Source organism: Mustela nivalis (genome assembly GCF_964662115.1).
Source record: "Mustela nivalis genome assembly, chromosome: 12".
NCBI classification, from domain to species: Eukaryota; Metazoa; Chordata; class Mammalia; order Carnivora; family Mustelidae; genus Mustela; species Mustela nivalis.
Genome location: NC_139031.1, coordinates 73,196,498 through 73,214,745, shown reverse-complemented (window position 1 = coordinate 73,214,745; position 18,248 = coordinate 73,196,498). Strand labels below are relative to the sequence as shown.

General features: G+C 33.3%; 1 protein-coding gene across 9 annotated transcripts in view; it reads left to right on the top strand.

Moving 5' to 3' along the window:
* Positions 1-18,248, top strand: part of RUNDC3B (RUN domain containing 3B) — a 147,812-nt gene that overhangs the window by 72,978 nt on the left and 56,586 nt on the right. For all 9 annotated transcript variants that reach the window (XM_082692389.1, XM_082692386.1, XM_082692383.1 and 6 more), the window contains 3 exons: positions 2,150-2,235; positions 13,590-13,679; positions 16,402-16,482. In XM_082692389.1, the coding sequence (XP_082548515.1) occupies positions 2,150-2,235; positions 13,590-13,679; positions 16,402-16,482 (257 nt within the window). The remainder of the gene's footprint in view (positions 1-2,149; positions 2,236-13,589; positions 13,680-16,401; positions 16,483-18,248) is intronic.

Below are 18,248 nucleotides of genomic sequence, written 5' to 3'. Positions count from 1 at the left end.
CTCTGAGATCCTGACCTGGGCCCAAATCAGGAGTTCAACTCTTAACTGACTGAGCCACCCAGACACCCCGGGAAGATTAAATATCTTAATATATATAAATATCTTAATGTATCTTAAAACAGAGCCAAGCATATATTAATTACAGCCTTAAGAAGTGTTGACTACTGGGGCGCCTGGGTGGCTCAGTGGGTTAAGCCGCTGCCTTCGGCTGGGGTCATGATCTCAGGGTCCTGGGATCGAGTCCCCCATCGGGCTTTCTGCTCAGCAGGGAGCCTGCTTCCCTCTCTCTCTGCCTGCCTTTCTGTCTACTGTGATCTCTGTCTGTCAAATAAACAAATAAAATCTTAAAAAAAAAAAAAAGAATAAATGTTGACTACTATTTATTTATTTGTTTGTCAGTCGAAAACTTTCAGTGACAAAGAAATGAATATTTGTGTCTCCGGAGGAAAAAAAACAAACCTTAAGTGTTAAACCATTATCCAACTGATAAAGTCTAAAATCTTAAACCTGGTTTTTCGACTTCCCCACTTGGTGGGGAACATGTCCCCCATGTGTTCGTTCCAATGACATTTATACCTGTTTGTCTTCTGTTCTAGTGAGTTTTTTTTGTTGAAAGAAAAGAAACCTTAAAATTAGCACAGTGTATTATTACAGTGTAATAATGAATTCCATAAACATCCAAGGACAGGAAATTAGGTGCAGCCCACTTTTGCATGGATTGAAATTAATAAATCAGGAAGCAGGACTTTCCCCACATTTCTTATATAGCAACAGCACAGTCTCCTGTGTCTAACTGTCTCTGGAGAGCAACTCTCCCAGCTTCTGCTCTAGTGAAATCTTAGCCTTTTGTTTCAAGCCCACGCCAGCTTCCTTGTCTTTCAAAGGAAATTTCAAGAGAGAAACTTGGAATTGCTGACCAATGGCTTGCCGCTTCCTTCCTGTTAGGTCAGCCACAGCTAATTGTAGGTTCCTCAAGGCTTACTCTGCAGAAACAATGGACTGAGCACTGTCAAGCTGAAAGGGGTTTTGAGCTTGATGCGCAAATTGACTGTCATGCTAATCACACCCTTATCATTCCTTTATTTCCCAACAATATTGCTGCTTCTAGTTGGTCAGGTTTTACTACTGTCTAGATTGACTGCTTTTTGATCCTTCCTATCCAGAAGTTTGGTGAATTCAGTAGAGTTGTAGACATTTCTAAAGAATGCTTTTTATCTCCAGATGGGTAGTCAACCATCATATATATTGATTAGTGTCACTTCTGTTCTCAACTGTCGTTGGAGTGTTTTGATTTTCCTATCTCATTAATCTTCATGGATTTTCTGGAGATTTGTGGGAGGGCTGAGGGAAAATGAAAGTAATCAAATTTTTAAATTCTTCTTACAAATATGACTTCTTATATTCTTTTATTCTAAACAAAGAGTCCAGGAGAAATGCTTTGGATTACTAAAAAATAATTAACTGGCTACTCAACTATTGAATGATATTACTTCTTTCAAAAGTAAAGTTACTCACATTTAGTCATAATTGTCTGTTTCTGTGATTTTCCGCTAGAATATGGTTCTGAGAAATTTTGCCATGTGTTTGTTTTTTTCTGGCTTAATATTCAGTAATAGTTTTTAGAATGTCCTGGATACAAACTCAGTAATTCATGATTTGGATGCATGATAAATAATGAAATTTGGTTATTAGTTATCTAAAACCTCCCTCTGGAAGAATAGGTGGGAAATTTTCTTAAACAAATGGTATGACAGTGATTATTTTTTTCTTAATGGAATAGACGAACTGTTCATGTTTCATAAGGGGACTCATTTTAATTAGCATGTTAATCTGGGCATTAAGGTAGAGAGTTATGAAAAGAAGTCTCTGACCCAATATTAATAGTTATGATTTATGTCTCTTCAGAAGATAGAAGGTTAGTATTATATCCTGTATATCTCTGCATCCTGTATCTCTAGAGATATAACGGTATACTATATGTAATCAAAATTTATGTGTTCTCATCTACTTATTTTTTAGGCGGTATCAAAAGTATTATTTGACTGAGTTCTTTACATATTAAAATGCTTATATTTTTGATGACACAGTGGGCAAAATATTTTTAATTTGTAATTTTTTTTTCACATTTTATTCTTTTTCTTCCTTTTAGGGTAGAGCCTGGATCAGAGTAGCACTCATGGAAAAACATTTATCTGAATACATCTCTACAGCTCTGAGAGACTTCAAAACAACCAGGTTTAAATGTCCTTTTGATTTTAAAATATATATATTTAAAACAGTCACCTAAAGATTAGAAATAAAGATAGAATGAAGATTCATTCCTTTCTAAAGTCCTCAACTATTTTATTTCTTCCTTTTTGTCTTCTCAGGAAAATTCCATTCATCAGCTAAACATACATTTTTGGTTTATCTTTTCAGGCTTCACATTATACCTAGAACATCCTTTCTCTGAATCATTTCTGTTTCTTACACTTTTAATACTTGAGATTCCATTCTTTCCACAGACTTTTCCCTGACCATTTAATCTGAAGGAAAATCTAACCATGAAATTCCTATAGCATTTTTACTCTTACCACATTTTATTTCTTTGTTTTAATTAATATATGTAACTAATGATTGCTCAATTGTCTTTTAAGGGCACGCTATACCAGTGCTGTTTTTCTTAGGTTGTATTCACTGAAGAGATGACTATGCTGTGTCATGTGAAAAACAGGACTTTATAAATAATAGAAATAATATAAAAAATTATATTTTTTAGAGAGATAGAAAAAAGATTCATATTAGGACAACAGGCATTCCTATAAAGTCCTCTGTTGATAGCTTCTGTTAAAGAAACCACTTTTCAGGGCTCCTGGGTGGCTCAGTGGGTTAAAGCCTCTGCCTTCAGCTCAGATCACAATCTCAAGGTCCTGGGATGGGGCCCCATCCCAGCAAGGAGCCTGCCTCCCCTTCTCTCTCTGCCTGCCTCTCTGCCTACTTGTGATCTCTGTCAAATAAATAAATAAAAATCTTAAAAAAAAAAAAAAAGAAACCACTTTTCTCTATTTCCAAAGTATTTGTAAATGAAAATATTCAATAATTTCAATACCTTAAACATGTACTGTTTAATACAATGGCCACTAACCACATGCCACTATGTTAATTAATATTCATTAAGAGTAGGTGAAATTACTAAATCACTTCTTCAGTTGCCATATCACATTTTAGGTGTTCAGTAGACATGTGCGGCTAGTGATTACCAAATTGCACAGCACAGATGCATACCTTCTATTGGACCACACTGCCTTAGGTGCTGCTAAATTACCATACTGATTTCTACCTCCTAAAGCATATTTGTGAAAGAGAAGAAGAGAGTGACAACTATAAACCAGTTTTAATAGAGGAAATTAGGTTCACAGATAAATAAATCATATATCTGGACTCTTAATTTCCCTGTCCTGATACAATATTTGGCATCTTGGATTTTGAGAAAATCTGGGCATTTATTATGGTATATTTTTTTGTTTTGTTTAGTTCTTTTCTTTTTTTTTCCAACTTGACTTAGATATAATTGATATACAGTGTAAGTTTAAGATGTCCATGTTGATTTGATATATATGTACTACAAAATGATTATTGCCATATCATTAACTAATACCTCTATCGAACCATATAATTATTTGATAGATACTTACTGAATTCTTTCATAGCAATATGATTTTTTAGGATATTTCTAAAGATGGGCTGTGAAATCATGATTAATTATTAGATGCTTGAGATGAACTTCATGAAATGAAAAATTTATTTCTTATTTATTATCACTAATAATTTAGTTTGATTATGAAAGGTACTAAATATTAAGGCTATTAAGGCTTTGAAAATAAAAGTAGTATCAAAATCTCATAGATCAAACCTAAAATTCCTAAATTAATGAAATCAAAACCAAGGTTAAGCAATAATCATCTCCTGTGCAATAACAGGGTTGCATTAAGGTTATGGTATTCTCCTGAGTAGAAATTTACGCATTAATAATCTAGTTGTTACTCTTGTTTCTTAGACAGTTGGGTGGGATAGAAATAATTCTTGAAAGGATTATTTTTAGAATGAGTTGTTTAAATATTTAAAGGGAAATGCTTTTTGCCTTGTTCTGAGGTGTTAGCTGTCCTTTTTGATAAAAAGGAAATGATTCAACTCTAAAAAGTTCATGAAGTAAAAATACTCTTGTAACATTATATAAGCATACATTATTCAAACAGAAACATGGCTTAGGAAATGTTTATACACACATACATGCAAATATATAATGTTTATATATATATATATATACACATACACGCATAGTATTTCAGTGTGAATATATGGCTCTAATTCCCAAGAAAGGAAGTAAGGAGTTATTTTAAATTTCTCATCTTAGAAGTTAACTGAAAAACACATTTGCAAAGTCTTCCTTTTTTTGTTTTAAACTATTTATACTGTTTTGTTTTGTTTTGCTTTGTTTTTACTGAAATCAAACCAAAGAAACTTAATTTGTAAGTAAACTTAATTGTGAACCTCTAGCCAAAGCATATCTATTATTTGGAAGATTAAATTTATAAAATACAAGCAAACTTTTGGAAAGAATAGTTAAACCTTACCTTTTGTCTGAATGCTGATATAAGTGCTTGTAGAACAATGAGAAAATGATGTCTGATCCTTTAGGAATCTTGAGAGTTTCTGAGTCAAGTAATTTCTTCGTGTTCTACTTTTCAATGAGAAAGAGTAATGACGTTCTGTAAAATGGTGATACAAGTGTTTACCCCAGTACCGAAGGAGGAGCTCCATGAGCTAAGACAGGCAAGCTTGAGAATATTAATCAGTGAAAATCCAAGGATAAGAATGGGTGGAGGAAGTATGGGGATGAGAAATACAGTAAATCCACTGGTAGGAGTACGTCATGTGGCTCCATAGTATTAGAGAAATTCAGGTGGTTTTTTTTGTTTTTTTGTTTTTTTTTCCCTAAGGTGGAGTATGTCTTAGTGAGCAATTGAAAACAGTGCTTGCAGAGTTTCATGGTTTAGGGATTGAGATGTTACTGAGAAATAGCCAGAGTTGGGAGGTTGGCAGATTTGAGATTAGAATCCAAGCCTAAAAAAAACAAAAAAAAACAAAAAAAACACAGGGAATTGTTTTGGTAATTTACTGGGAAGACTGAGAAATAGTACGGTAATTAAAGTAGATGAGAGAGAAACTGAATTAATTTGCTTCAAGTTTTAATTTCTCCCCATCTATAGACTGAAAAATAATAGTTTCTTAAGCTAAGAAACACAAATGTGACACTTAAAACAAGATTGAAAACATTCTGATAAGAATTTGAAGTAGCAAATATGGAAAATATAAAGAGATAAAATTAGTTTTATGGAGACCTGTTTATTACTCTACAGTTGTACCACAGTTCTTAATTTAAAAATGACAAAAACTGTGTTCAGAAGTATTTAGTAGGACTAAGAGAAGGAAGGAGGAAAGTATAAAGTAAAACTTCAAAGATTACTGAGCTTTCACAAAGTAAAAATGGAGTTGATAAATACTTTTCGCACTTATAGAAAGCAATTAATGTATCTTTCCAGAGCTAAAAAGCACTTTTGAAATCTGAATCTGTTTAAAAGTTTTACATTATTAAGATGAAAAACACTAATAAAAGTTGCTTGTATACTGCTGCCTCATAGCATATACAAAAATTACTGAAAATGGATCAGACTTACTTGGAAAACTCTTAGAAGAAAGCATAAATGCAAATCTTCATGACCTTGATTTAAGAATAGTTTCCTGGATGTATAAGCCACAAAAGAAAAAATAGATAAATGGACATAATCAAATTTTACCTTTGTGCTTTGAAGAATACCATCAAGAAAGTAAAAAGATGACCCAAAGACTGAGAAAAAAGTTTTACAAAAAAATTTTTTGCTTATGTCTGCTAAGAGATTTCTATCTAGAATATATATAAAGAACTCTTGAAAATTTGAAATTTAAAAAAAACATTTTAAAATGGGCAAAGAATCTGAATAGACATTTTTCCAAAGGTAATATACAGATGACTGATAAACACAAAAAAGATGCTCACTATTGGGCTGCCTGGGTGGCTCAGTTGATTAAGCATCTGCCTTCGGCTCAAGTCACGATCCCAGGGTCCTGGAATCGAGTTCCACACTGGGCTCCTTGCTTGGCAGGGAGCCTACTTCTCCCTCTGCCTCTGCCTGCCACTCTGCCTGCTTGTGCTCTCTCTCTGACAGATAAATAAATAAAATCTTAAAAAAAAAAAAAAAAGATGCTCAGAATCATTAACCATCAGAAAATTGCGAATCAAAATCACAATGCAAAAAAATAAAAAAACAAAAAAACCCACAATGCAATACTACTGCACACCCACCAGGATGGTTGAAATCAAAAGAACACATAATAACAAATATTGGCAAGGACCTAGAAAAATTGAAACCCTCATACTTTGACAGTAGAAAAGCAGAATGATGCAGGCCCTTTGAAAAACAGTCTGGCAGTTCCTCAAAAGGTTAAACATAGATGTACCATATGACCTTGCATGTGACTCCTATATATGTGTGTGTATATATTTCCAAGAGAATTGAAAATGTGTTCACAAAAAGTGTCTCTACAAATATTTATAGTAGCATTATTCATAATAGCCAAAAAGGGAAAACAACCTAAATGTCCCATCAACTGATGAATGAATGAATAAATAATGTGTATTCCATGCAGTGGAATGATCTTCAGCCATATAAAGAAATGAAGTGCTTCTTCTGTCTGTGCTGGTACTTGCTTGTGTACTCATTCGCAGTGGATGACCTGGTACCTCCTTTGTGAAGTGGCAGCTGAGGAGACTCCAAAATTCTCCATGGTGGATGAAAAGCCCAAAGGAGAAGTCAAGACTGAGAAAAATAATCATAGTAATGTTCACGTGGTTCTGTGGAGCTGTGTAAGATTTAAGCATACAACACTAAACAAACTAAGGAAAACCTCTGTGAACACAGGGTCTGTCTCTGAGGCAGATCGAAGTCCCATTTGAAAGGCAGCCAATCAGTGAAGCAGACAAACCCACACAGTTAGAAATGAGAATGAAGGACAAAATTGGTACATTCCAGCAGTAGACAGAAAGTATCTACTAAAGAAGGAACTTGTTATTTTATTCCAGCACTCTCTTCCTACAGACCAAGAATACATTCTCTGTTCAAAACAAAGCAAAACAAAACAAAACAGTTTTGTTCCATCACATCCTGACTACTACATGATCTTCCTTTTCATTTTCCTCTTTCCCATTTCTTTACTGTACATAAAGTCACTGGCACATTTGCACTAGCATATTGCACTTTTTTGGTACTAAATATCCAGTGGTGTATTTTGATTGACATCAAATTGAGATGGGATGGGAAAAAATAATGACTCTGTGAAAATACTCTCGTTCTCTGTGCTCATGCTCATTCAACTCTTTATATTCTAGCAACTTACTTTGTTTTCACTGTTTAACCAAAAAAAAAGAACATGAAAATTTTGACATACCTTGTTTGGAGAATTTTAATATTTTTCATTTATTAGTATAAAATCAAGGACGGTTTTATAACATTTTTGTACATAGATGTTAAATGTAGGGTAATCTGTCTTTAGAGAGGATTTAATAAGTCTATAAGAGATGAATCCTCGATAGTTTTCCCTTCATCAAGCATCTTGTCTAAATAAACTTCTTATTTAAAAAAAATGAAGTATTGATATAAGCTATGACATGAATAAACTGTGAAAATATTTTATAGTCCAAGAGCCATGCAAACAGTAATTCCTGGAAACAAGTAGGAAAAACCTGAAGGATATATTTGATGTTATTCTGTTGTAAAAGTAAGAATAATCTTCTTGGTCATGCATGTAGACCATGTGACCGGAGAGTAACAAGAATTCTGAGTGCCCTTTAAAAATTGCTGTATACAGATAACTAGTTATTTCATTAGCATAATAATTTAAGACTTCCTTTCATTAGAATATTGAACTTATCATAAATGAATGCTCTTAATCCTAGCATCAAACATACTGGAAGCATATACCTTTGGTTCTTTTCTGTCATGTTGGAATGTCTCTTCTCCTGTCAAAGGCCATCTTCTTCTGGATCCTATCCCCATTCACCTCTTCCATTACTTATCTACTTTCTCTATTCTCATTCTTAATCTCTTTCCCACTGTTGAATCATTCCCACCCACATATAAACAGATAGTGCTATCTCCTAACTCAAAAAGAAAAACTTCTCCCTTGAACTTCTATTTCCTTCTGCTCGTTTCTATGTTCAGCTTCATCACCTCACTTCTCAAAAAATGTTTATACATACTGTCTCATTTCCTTACCTTAGAGTCATCCTTGTATTCACTCTTGGGCAATGTCTTTCCCTCACCCCTCCACAAAGGATAACTTTTAAAAGGATACCAATAATATACAAGCTACCAAATGGATAGATCCCTTGTCCATACGTGACACCATTGCCCAGCTAAAACAAGCAGTTAAATACTAACTCTATTGAAAAACCTGTCTTTAACTTATATAATGTTCCATGGCATTTCCTTCTCCTTCTGTAATTGCCCTTTTGACTCTGTCTCTGTCTCTCTTTTTTACTTCTTTTATTCTTTACAGCTTTGAAATGTCAGTATTCTCCTGGCTCAGCCCTGCATTGGGTGATCTTTATTCTCCATTCATTTTCCTTTCTGCCTGTCTTCATAGAGTTTTTAGAATTACTCTAAATACCACCTGTATGATCATGACTCCACATTTAAATCACTACATAAATAGTTCAGATATCTTGATTTTTTTTCCTTCTAGCCTTCTTTACCTCTTTCTTAGCAAATGGTTTCACAACTTACCTACATGTTTGATCAAGTCAGAGCCTAAAATTCATATTTTATTTCTCTTCATCCCTCATTCTCTATAATCATTCCTAATTAGCAAGTCTTGTCAGTCCTCTCTCCAAAAATCTGTCTTGGTCTATTTCCTTAATCTCCATGATTGCTAGAGTAAATAGTACCTCATTTATCTCTTGTCTATACTCCCCTATTGTTGTTCTAAGTGAGCTTCCAGTTTGCCCTCTTCCATTAGCCATATATCTTCCAGCCAATCTTATTAAAAGTTAAAAAGTTTGGGTCAGTTCCCACTTAAGAAGCATTAAAATTGTTTCTCTTCGTATACATTTCCTGGAGTCAAATCCTGGCTTTACCACTTTCTAGCTGTAGACCCTTAGACAACTGCTTAATTCCTCTCTGGCGTAATATGTGCTAGTAAAGTTAAAGAGGATAATTCATATAAAGTATTTGTAAGTGTGATTGACTCTCAATAAACATTCACATTTACAATTATTTTTATATGGTCTACATAGCCCTGAGTGATCAGACTTCTGTGGGCTTAAGATCTCAAGCTAAACATCAAAGAATGTCTCTCCTAATAGTGATTTTCTTCAGAGTTGAGTTCTCCTTCAGGTTTTCCCTACCTCAACCACTTGCTTATTTGCTTTATACTACTTATCATCAACTCTAATTATGTTTTTCTTTTGTTTGTTGCCTGTCCCCTCCCCTAGACAGGAAGCTCCATGGAGAGGGACCATGCTTAGGTTGTTCCCCATTTATCTTTAGTACCTAGCACACAGTTCTTGCCCCCATAGTAGGAATTTATTATATATTTGTTGATCAAATCATTAATGAATCTCACATTCTTAGCAAGATCTTTGGAGATTTACCTCTGGTCAGTTTTTCATTCTGATTCAGTTGGACTTTGAATGAAATATAACATTTATTTATAATGCTATAATCTATTTTTCATGTCATGAGGGAGACTTCTAAACTCCTCCCTTAAAATTTCATGTGTAGAAACTAAATTGGGCAAGGGAACAAGAATGTGATAATGGAATTTCTTTGGTTTATAACATAGCTTTTCTCATATTTTAATATTGCATTTTCAGTATGTAGAATAATTTCAACTCTCAAAAAGGGAAAATCTGAAGCATGATATTATATAGTACTGATATGATCTACACTGACGTTTCACCTTGGATGCCATCCACGGGGTATTTGTTACTGAACTACCTAAAAGGGCTTCAAATACTCTTACAGAATGAATACTAAAGATAGCATTATGTAGAGCTATATTTCAATTAGAGTTGAATTATATACGATAAGAGAAAAAAGCTATTATTATTAGGGTGTTATTTTAAATGTTTTCCTGTCTTCAAATATTTTTCTACTCAACAGACAAATAAATGGAAGGAGTATACCTAATAAAAAGGGGAAGTTTCTCTTCCTGATTCCAGTAATATCAAGATTTGCTCATAATTTTCCTTTGCTTCTACCATGCAAAACTTCTTTAGAGATACAATCCAGTGTATAAAGCTTTAAATAGAAGTTTTATATATCTTTTTTATCTTTCATTTTCAGTGTTTATAATGCATTTGGCAATTCAGTTTACTGTTTTGGTTAGATCCTTCTCATACAATTATTTTCTTTAGAACAAAAAATATTTTCAACTAGAGAAAGGGAATTTTTAGTGTATACCTTATTATTACTGAATTCAGTCATCTTAGGGTTGACCTTTGTCTCATTTGTCACATAACTTTGGTTATATAAGCAAACTTTATTAATGTTCCAGTTTTTCAACAAGATAAAATGAAGAGTTTTAAAGTTTACAGGTTTTTTTAAGTCTTTGAAAGTGTTGATGACAAGAATCAGACTTTCATTCAAAATTGTTGATATGTTGATTTGATTAAGAGAATAAAAATTAATTTTCTTAATGGCGTCTGATTCTTTAATACATGTGAATGATGTCTTTGATTAAATGATAAAAAATCTTCAGATTACTTCATTATTCTTATGAATACTGACTTAAGTCACTTTTAAAAAGTTATCTCAAACTTAGAAGTGTATTTTCTGAAAAATACTTTTTTCTTAGCCCACTCTAACAATGGAGATGTCCAGCATACAAGAAACAATTCATTTATGGGTTTTTTTTTTTTTTAAGGAGAGAGAGAAAGTGTGCATGCCAGCATGAGGATGAATGTGGGTGGGGGGAGGGTGGGGCAGAGAGAGAGAGAGAGAGAGAGAGAGAGAGAGAGAGAGAGAATATGAATGAATCCCAAGCAGGCTCCATGCTCAGAAGAATGCTGCCCCATGCTGGGCTCTATCTCATAACCCTGAGATCATGATCTGAGCTGAAATCAAGAGTTAGGTGCTTAACCAACTGGCCATCCAGGCACCCCTGGACAACTCTTTAGCTAGCACTTCCTCTTCCATTTTTTCTCCCATACCCTTTATTTCAGTTAAGACTGTTATAATAAATGAGGTCTGTACAATATTACACTTCAGGTATGATTTTGAATGGAATTATTTCACATGTAACAAGTATTTCACTTATATTACTTAACCTCAAAAATTATTAGTAAAACTAAAACCAAAAAATTTTATCAAAACAATATTATATACACATATGTAAGATCTTTAGACTAAGAAATCTCTAAAATTGGTTAGATTTGTGTGTGTATTTGATATTCTTCAACAGTGCCTAAATCAATTTTGACATTAGGAAGCAAGCAGAAATTGTTTTGATCTGATTTTTAGAATGTACTTTTAAAACATGGTGGACTAAAGATGGAGAAAAAAAAGTAGACCTTTTCTTATATAGAGAAATACTTGGAGTAATGGGTGATTCCTAGTATCAAAGATCAGACTTTTTTCTAAGCCACGTATCCTGTAGAATTTGGGGATCTAGAGCCATTACAATCATAGTTCTAGGAGTGAAAATGCTCTTTCAACAGCCAGTTTAGCTATTGGGACAGTGACAGAATCTCAGGTATATAGATTTATTTAAATATCTTAATGTTTTGTGGAATATCTTAGTTAAATATATAGAAATTCCTTCCTTGTATTTTATTAATCTTTGTCAGACTGAAAGTTTTTAATTTTTCTCTTTTTTGTATAAGTCAATAAAAACAGTTCCCATATTGGAAACAGAAAGCATCTATTCCAAGCTAGACTTCCCACAGTATTTATTTGTAGCCTTATATCTGACAGTAGGTAGAATAGTGTTCTCTTATTTTCCTTTGTACTTTTTATTCATTTAAAATTCCTTATGAACTATAACATAGGTTAAATTCTCTTTAAATATTTTTTATAGTGGTATGGGTTTTTTTGCTTTGAATTTTTTTTATTGTGTTATGGTATTGTTTAGTGGAAATATATAGAACTTAAAGTTAGAAGAATTAGGTTTCTTCCATAAGTAATTTATCTGCATGTGCTTGGGCAAATTGTTTTAACCTAATTCTTAACTTTTCTTGGTGGTAAATTTGAAACTAAAGATAGCTGTTTCCACCTTTGCTTCATGGGGTTTTTGAGCAAGTACCAAATGATGATAATGTTTATAAAAGTATTTTTAAACTGTGAGTTATATAAAATTGGCAGTGGGATTATGAGCATATTAAAATCTTTTTTACCATAAAGAGTAAGACAAATTTCATTTACTAAAATGTTTTCCTTTAGTTAGTGAGGTCTTACACAGTGGCATCTAATATAAATAGATATAACAATGAAATGATCCCTGCTTACTGAACATAAACTAGCTTTTGTGCAGTATTAAGGAAAGTAAATACAGTGATCTTACATTCTTTTGTGGAAAAATACCTTTTGGCTCATATCATGATATTTTCTCAAAATATTTATTTTAAGATATTAATGTAAAAATTTTAGTATTTTAACAACTAACATTAGCTGAAACAGAAAGCTTTATAGGAAGTAACACTGATAGATTCATATTCATATTTTTAAGAGATAATGAACACTTCTTTTTCATTCAGTCACCCTGCTAGCCCATTAGTATTGTAGTGCTAAAGGTTAGCATGAATTACAAATGATCACATCTTTCATTTAATTAATAAATTACATTAAATTACATAAAAAATTTTATGGAATTACATAAAAAGCAAATATGAACTTGGAATTACATAAAAATTACATAAAAAATAATGTGTGTTTGTATTTGTTCAGTGTATACCACAATAGTCTACATAGTTTCAAAAAGAGAGCAGTATAAATGACTGAATTTTCCACCTTTCAAATTACATTCATATTGCTTCCCTATTAGGGAAAAGTAGTAGACAATCTTGGCCCATTGAAGGTCGCTTTAGGGATTTTGAGAGAAGTGGAAACACTTAGAATGATTTTTTTTTGTTGTTATGCTGGCATTTTTTCCTCCTAAGTATCTACAAGAATTGGGTGATCCAGATAATTTTTATTTTATTTTATTTTTTTAAGATTTCTATTTTTTTTTTTTAAGATTTTATTTATTTGAGAGAGAGACAGAGATAACAGAGATAGCAAGAGAAGCAGGATCCCCACTGAGCGGGGAGCCCGATGTGGGGCTCGATCCCAGGACCCTGGGATGGTGACCTGAGCTGAAGGCAGGCACTTAACCCACTGAGCCACCCAGGTGCCCCAGATAATTTTTATTTTGATAAATAAAATTTAGTTCTTTGTACTTTAGTTTAGTCTCTAATTTCTATAGACAAAACTTCAGTGTGCTTTTAATATTTATGTATTTACCCATTTCATTTTTAGGCGATTTTATGAAGATGGAGCAATTGTCTTAGGTGAGGAAGCAAATATGCTTGCTGGCATGCTGCTTGGACTAAATGCTATTGATTTCAGGTACTTAATCTAAATGTATTCAGTTTTTAAGTTATTGGATGTCATAATAGTTTCTACTTAGGTTTTTTTTCTTGGTTTGCTACTTAAGTAGAGCACACAGCTGGATATTGGTATTTAACTCGTGTTCATGTTCCTTATCCAGCTACATCAGCTTTCTGACTGGGTTTGCTCTAAGACTCTCAGGTTAAGGAATTAACTGACATGTTTGCTTACCAGCTTGGGCAAAATAATCCTAGACTGCATTTCCCCAGCAGAAAAATTATATACCCTGGTAGCACTGGAGGAAATTTTTGGATCTTATCTCTTAGTATTTTTTTAGCTACTGCTTTAAAATAAAAAAGGATGAACTAAAAGTAGATTCAAAGCATGAAAGATTTTCATTACCTCATGTATCGAAATAAAAAAGATCCTGGCATATCTTGGGTGTCTTATGTTTGTACTATGAATCTAGACCATCAAAAATATTGTTCATATTTGCTTTTGTTATTACCAATATGATGAATTGATTTCAGACTAAGATTGTAATTACTAAAAATGTAAATGTAAGTTTTTCATAGATTTATGGGAGTATCTTTTTTCATTTCTTTAGCATCCAAGAGTTTACATTATGCTAAAAGTAAAAGGGTTGTTTATAACAAGAACTCAAACTTAAGAATGATGGAAATATTATAATTCTTTTGAAAAATATCACTTAAAAATTCAAGAATATCAACAAAATAAGTATAAAACTTAACTGAAAATCTACTCTTAGTCTTGAATCAGAAAATAATGCTGTTCATTTCCACTGACATTACTGTTTTTTAGTAAATCACTTCCTTTTCAAAATACTTTCATTTTGTCAGTGTAATTTTCCTCTATTTAAGATTTAATAAAGTCATATTCAGTTATTAGCTTAATTGTTCAGAATATGAGCATGATAGATGCGATATAGAGCTTTTTTTTTAATACATTAGTATTAGTATTGTAAATGAAGGAAAGCTCTTATAAAGTGGGGCCACTTCTGTTCACTCCTCATTCAAGTATGAAAAAGTATATCCATGCCCTTGATATTAACATATTAGAATGGTATTTCAACAAGCAAACTTACCAAAGAAACCAAAAGGTGGGAATTCATAGATGAATTTGTTTTTTTAAAACATCGATCTACATCTTGTAATTGTTCTCATTAATGTTCCAAGAAGATGTACTTTTTTCTTCCCATAATAGTAATAAAACTAAATGCCTTTTAAAAAAATTATTATTATCCAATTGGATATATCAGCATACAAAACAAAGATGACTAGATTGGGAGACCAAGAGATCTAGAGTTTCTTTACTGGCTTTGAGACTTCCAGTATGACTTTGGGCAAATCTCAACCTTTCCTGTTGCCATGTCCTCAAAAAGGATTGACTAAAGATTAATGGGGTTTTACAGTGAGATACCACCTCACACCAGTCAGAGTGGCTGAAATTAACAAGTCAGGAAACTGACAGATGTTGGCGAGGAGGCAGAGAAAGGGGAATCCTCCTACACTGTTGGTGGGAATGCAAGCTGGTGCAGCCACTTGGGAAAACAACATGGAGGTTCCTCAAAAAGTTGAAAATAGAGCTACCCTATGACCCAGCAATTGCACTATTAGGCATTTACCCTAAAGATACAAAGGCAGTGATCCAAAGGGACACGTGCACCTGAATGTTTATAGCAGCAATGTCCATAATAGCCAAACTATGGAAAGAGCCCAGATGTCCATCAACAGATGAATGGATAAAGAAGAAGTGGTACACACACACACATGCACACACACACACACAATGGAATACTATGCAGCTATCATAAATACCCAGAATCTTGCCATTTGCTACAGTGTGGATAGAACTAGAGGGTATTATGCTAAGCGAGATAAGTCAGAGAAAAACAATTATCATATGATCTCACTTATTTGAGGAATTTGAGAAACAAGACAGAGTATCATAGGGAAAGGGAGGGAAAAATGAAGCAATATGAAACCAAAGGGGAGACAAACCATAAGCACCTCTTAATCTCAGGAAACAAACAGGGTTACTGGAGCTCTCAAGGGGGTTGAAGGGATGGGTAGTTCGGTGATCAGTATTACACGGATTGGGGGTATGTGAATTGTGTAAGACTGATGAATCACAGACCTGTAACCCTGAAAACAAACAATACATTATGTTAATTTTTTTAAAGGGAAAAAAATAAAAATACAGGAAAATAAAGAATAATTTAAAAAAGATTAAAGGATTTGTTTTTAGCATTCTTTTTAGATCTAACATCCAAGCCCTTTCACCTATTCAGACAGTTTAGAAAACTTTTATTTTTCTAATTAAACCTTTTGGAGAGTTAGTCGGTGTCACATTAGAGTTTGTATAAAATGTGAACAAGTCTTCATTTGAAAATCCTCTAATGATGTCTTAAAATCCAGAGAAGACCAAGGTAGTGTCCGATAAATAATGTTTGAACAAATTTCTCAGAAAGTTTTTCTTTGGCATGATATATTCATATTAAAGTATATTAACTTGTGCAATCCTTTGTCATTGGTAGTGAACATAGAGTATCTTTTTTAAGATGTTTATTTACAACAGGTAACATATGAATTAAATATAAATTTTAAAAATTTACCTGCAGTTTGATGAAACACATGTCTTTAACAAGAGATTGTTTATAATACTTAACATTGATTTAAAAGTTAATGTATTATGACATATTTATTGTCTCTTGTCTTAGCTTCTGCCTCAAGGGAGAAGGATTGGATGGAAACTTTCCTGCTGTAATAGATTACACACCATATTTGAAATTTACCCAAAGGTATTTGACATTTTGAAATATGTTATTGAAATCTTAATTTACAGTTGAATATCTTATATATTGATTAAAATTGCTATTTGAGGGGGGTACTTGGGTTGCTCAGAAGGTTAAGCCTCTGCCTTTGGCTCAGGTCATGATCTCTGGGTCCTGGGATCAAGCCCCATATAAGGCTCTCTGCTCAGTGGGGAGCCTGCTTCCCCCCACCCCACCTGCCTCTCTGCCTACTTGTGATCTCTCTGTCTGTCTCTCTTTCTCTCTCTCTCTCTCTCTCTCTCTGTGATAAATAAATAAATAAATAAACAAATAAATAAATAAAGTCTTTAAAAAATTCCCACCAACAGTATAAGAGCGTTCCCCTTTCTCCATATCCTCTCCAACATTTGTTGTTTCTTGCCTTATTATTAATATTAAAAATTAATATAATTTTTATATTTATATTATAAATATATTATATATATTATATTAATTATATTATAATTAATATAATTTTTTGTAATATTACTTTCTTTAAATTTATTATTTTTTTAGGATTTTATTTATTATTTGACAGACACAGTGAGAGAGGGAACACAAGCAGGGGGAGTGGGAGAGGGAGAAGCAGGCTTCCTGCTAAGCAGGGAGCCCAATGTGGGATCCCAGGACCCTGGGATCATGACCTGAGCCAAAGGCAGACACTTAATGACTGAGCCACCCAAGCCCCCCAACGTTTTTTTAAATTTAAATTCGATTAGCCAAGATATAGTACATCATTAGTTTTTGGTGTAGTGTTCAATGATTCATTAGTTGTAGGGCACACGGTATGATGAGAACTGGGTGTTATATGCAAGTAATACTACTTTTGATTCTGCTTTGCATAATTATTTTAAGTGTTGGATCTGCCACATGTCCAAACTTTGTAGATGTGCTATATCAGTGAAGTGATGCTAGCTCAGTGCTTCAAGATGATTGTTGGAGTTTAAAACATTGATAAGGCATAGGCTTTTTTATTTTAGCATTGATTTTCTTTTTATTTATTTTTTTCTTTTTCTTTTTTATTTGTTTTTAATTTTTTTTAATTGTGTATGTTAGTCACCATACAATATACATCATTAGTTTTTGATGTTGTGTTCCAAGATTCATTGTTTACATATAACACCCAGTTCTCCATGCAATGTGTGCCCTCCTTAATACCCACCACCAGGCTCACCCATCCTCTCACCGCTCTCCCCTCTAAAACCTTCAGTTTATTTCTCCGAGTCCACAGTCCCTTGTGGTTCATCTTCTCCCTCCAATTCCCTCCCCCTTCACTTTTTCTTTCCTTCTTCTAATGTCCATGTTATTCCTTATGTTCCTCAAGTAAGTAAAACAATATGATAATTGACTTTCCCTGCTTGACTTATTTCACTCAGCATAACCTTTTCCAGTCCCATCCATGCTGATGCAAAAGTTGGGTATTCATCATTTATGATGGCTGAGTAATATTCCAGTGTATATATGGACCACATCTTCTTTACCCATTCATCTGTTGAAGGACATCTTGACTTTTTCCACAGTTTGGCTATTGTGGACATTGCTGCTATGAACATTGGGGTACATATGGTCTTTCTTTTCACTACATCTGTATCTTCAGGGTAAATACTCAGTAGTGCAATTGTCAGGTCATAGGGTAGTTCTATTTTTAAACTTATGAGGAATCACCACAACTGTTCTCCAAAGTGGCTGCATCAGCTTGCATTCCCACCAACAGTATAAGAGCGTTCCCCTTTCTCCATATCCTTTCCAACATT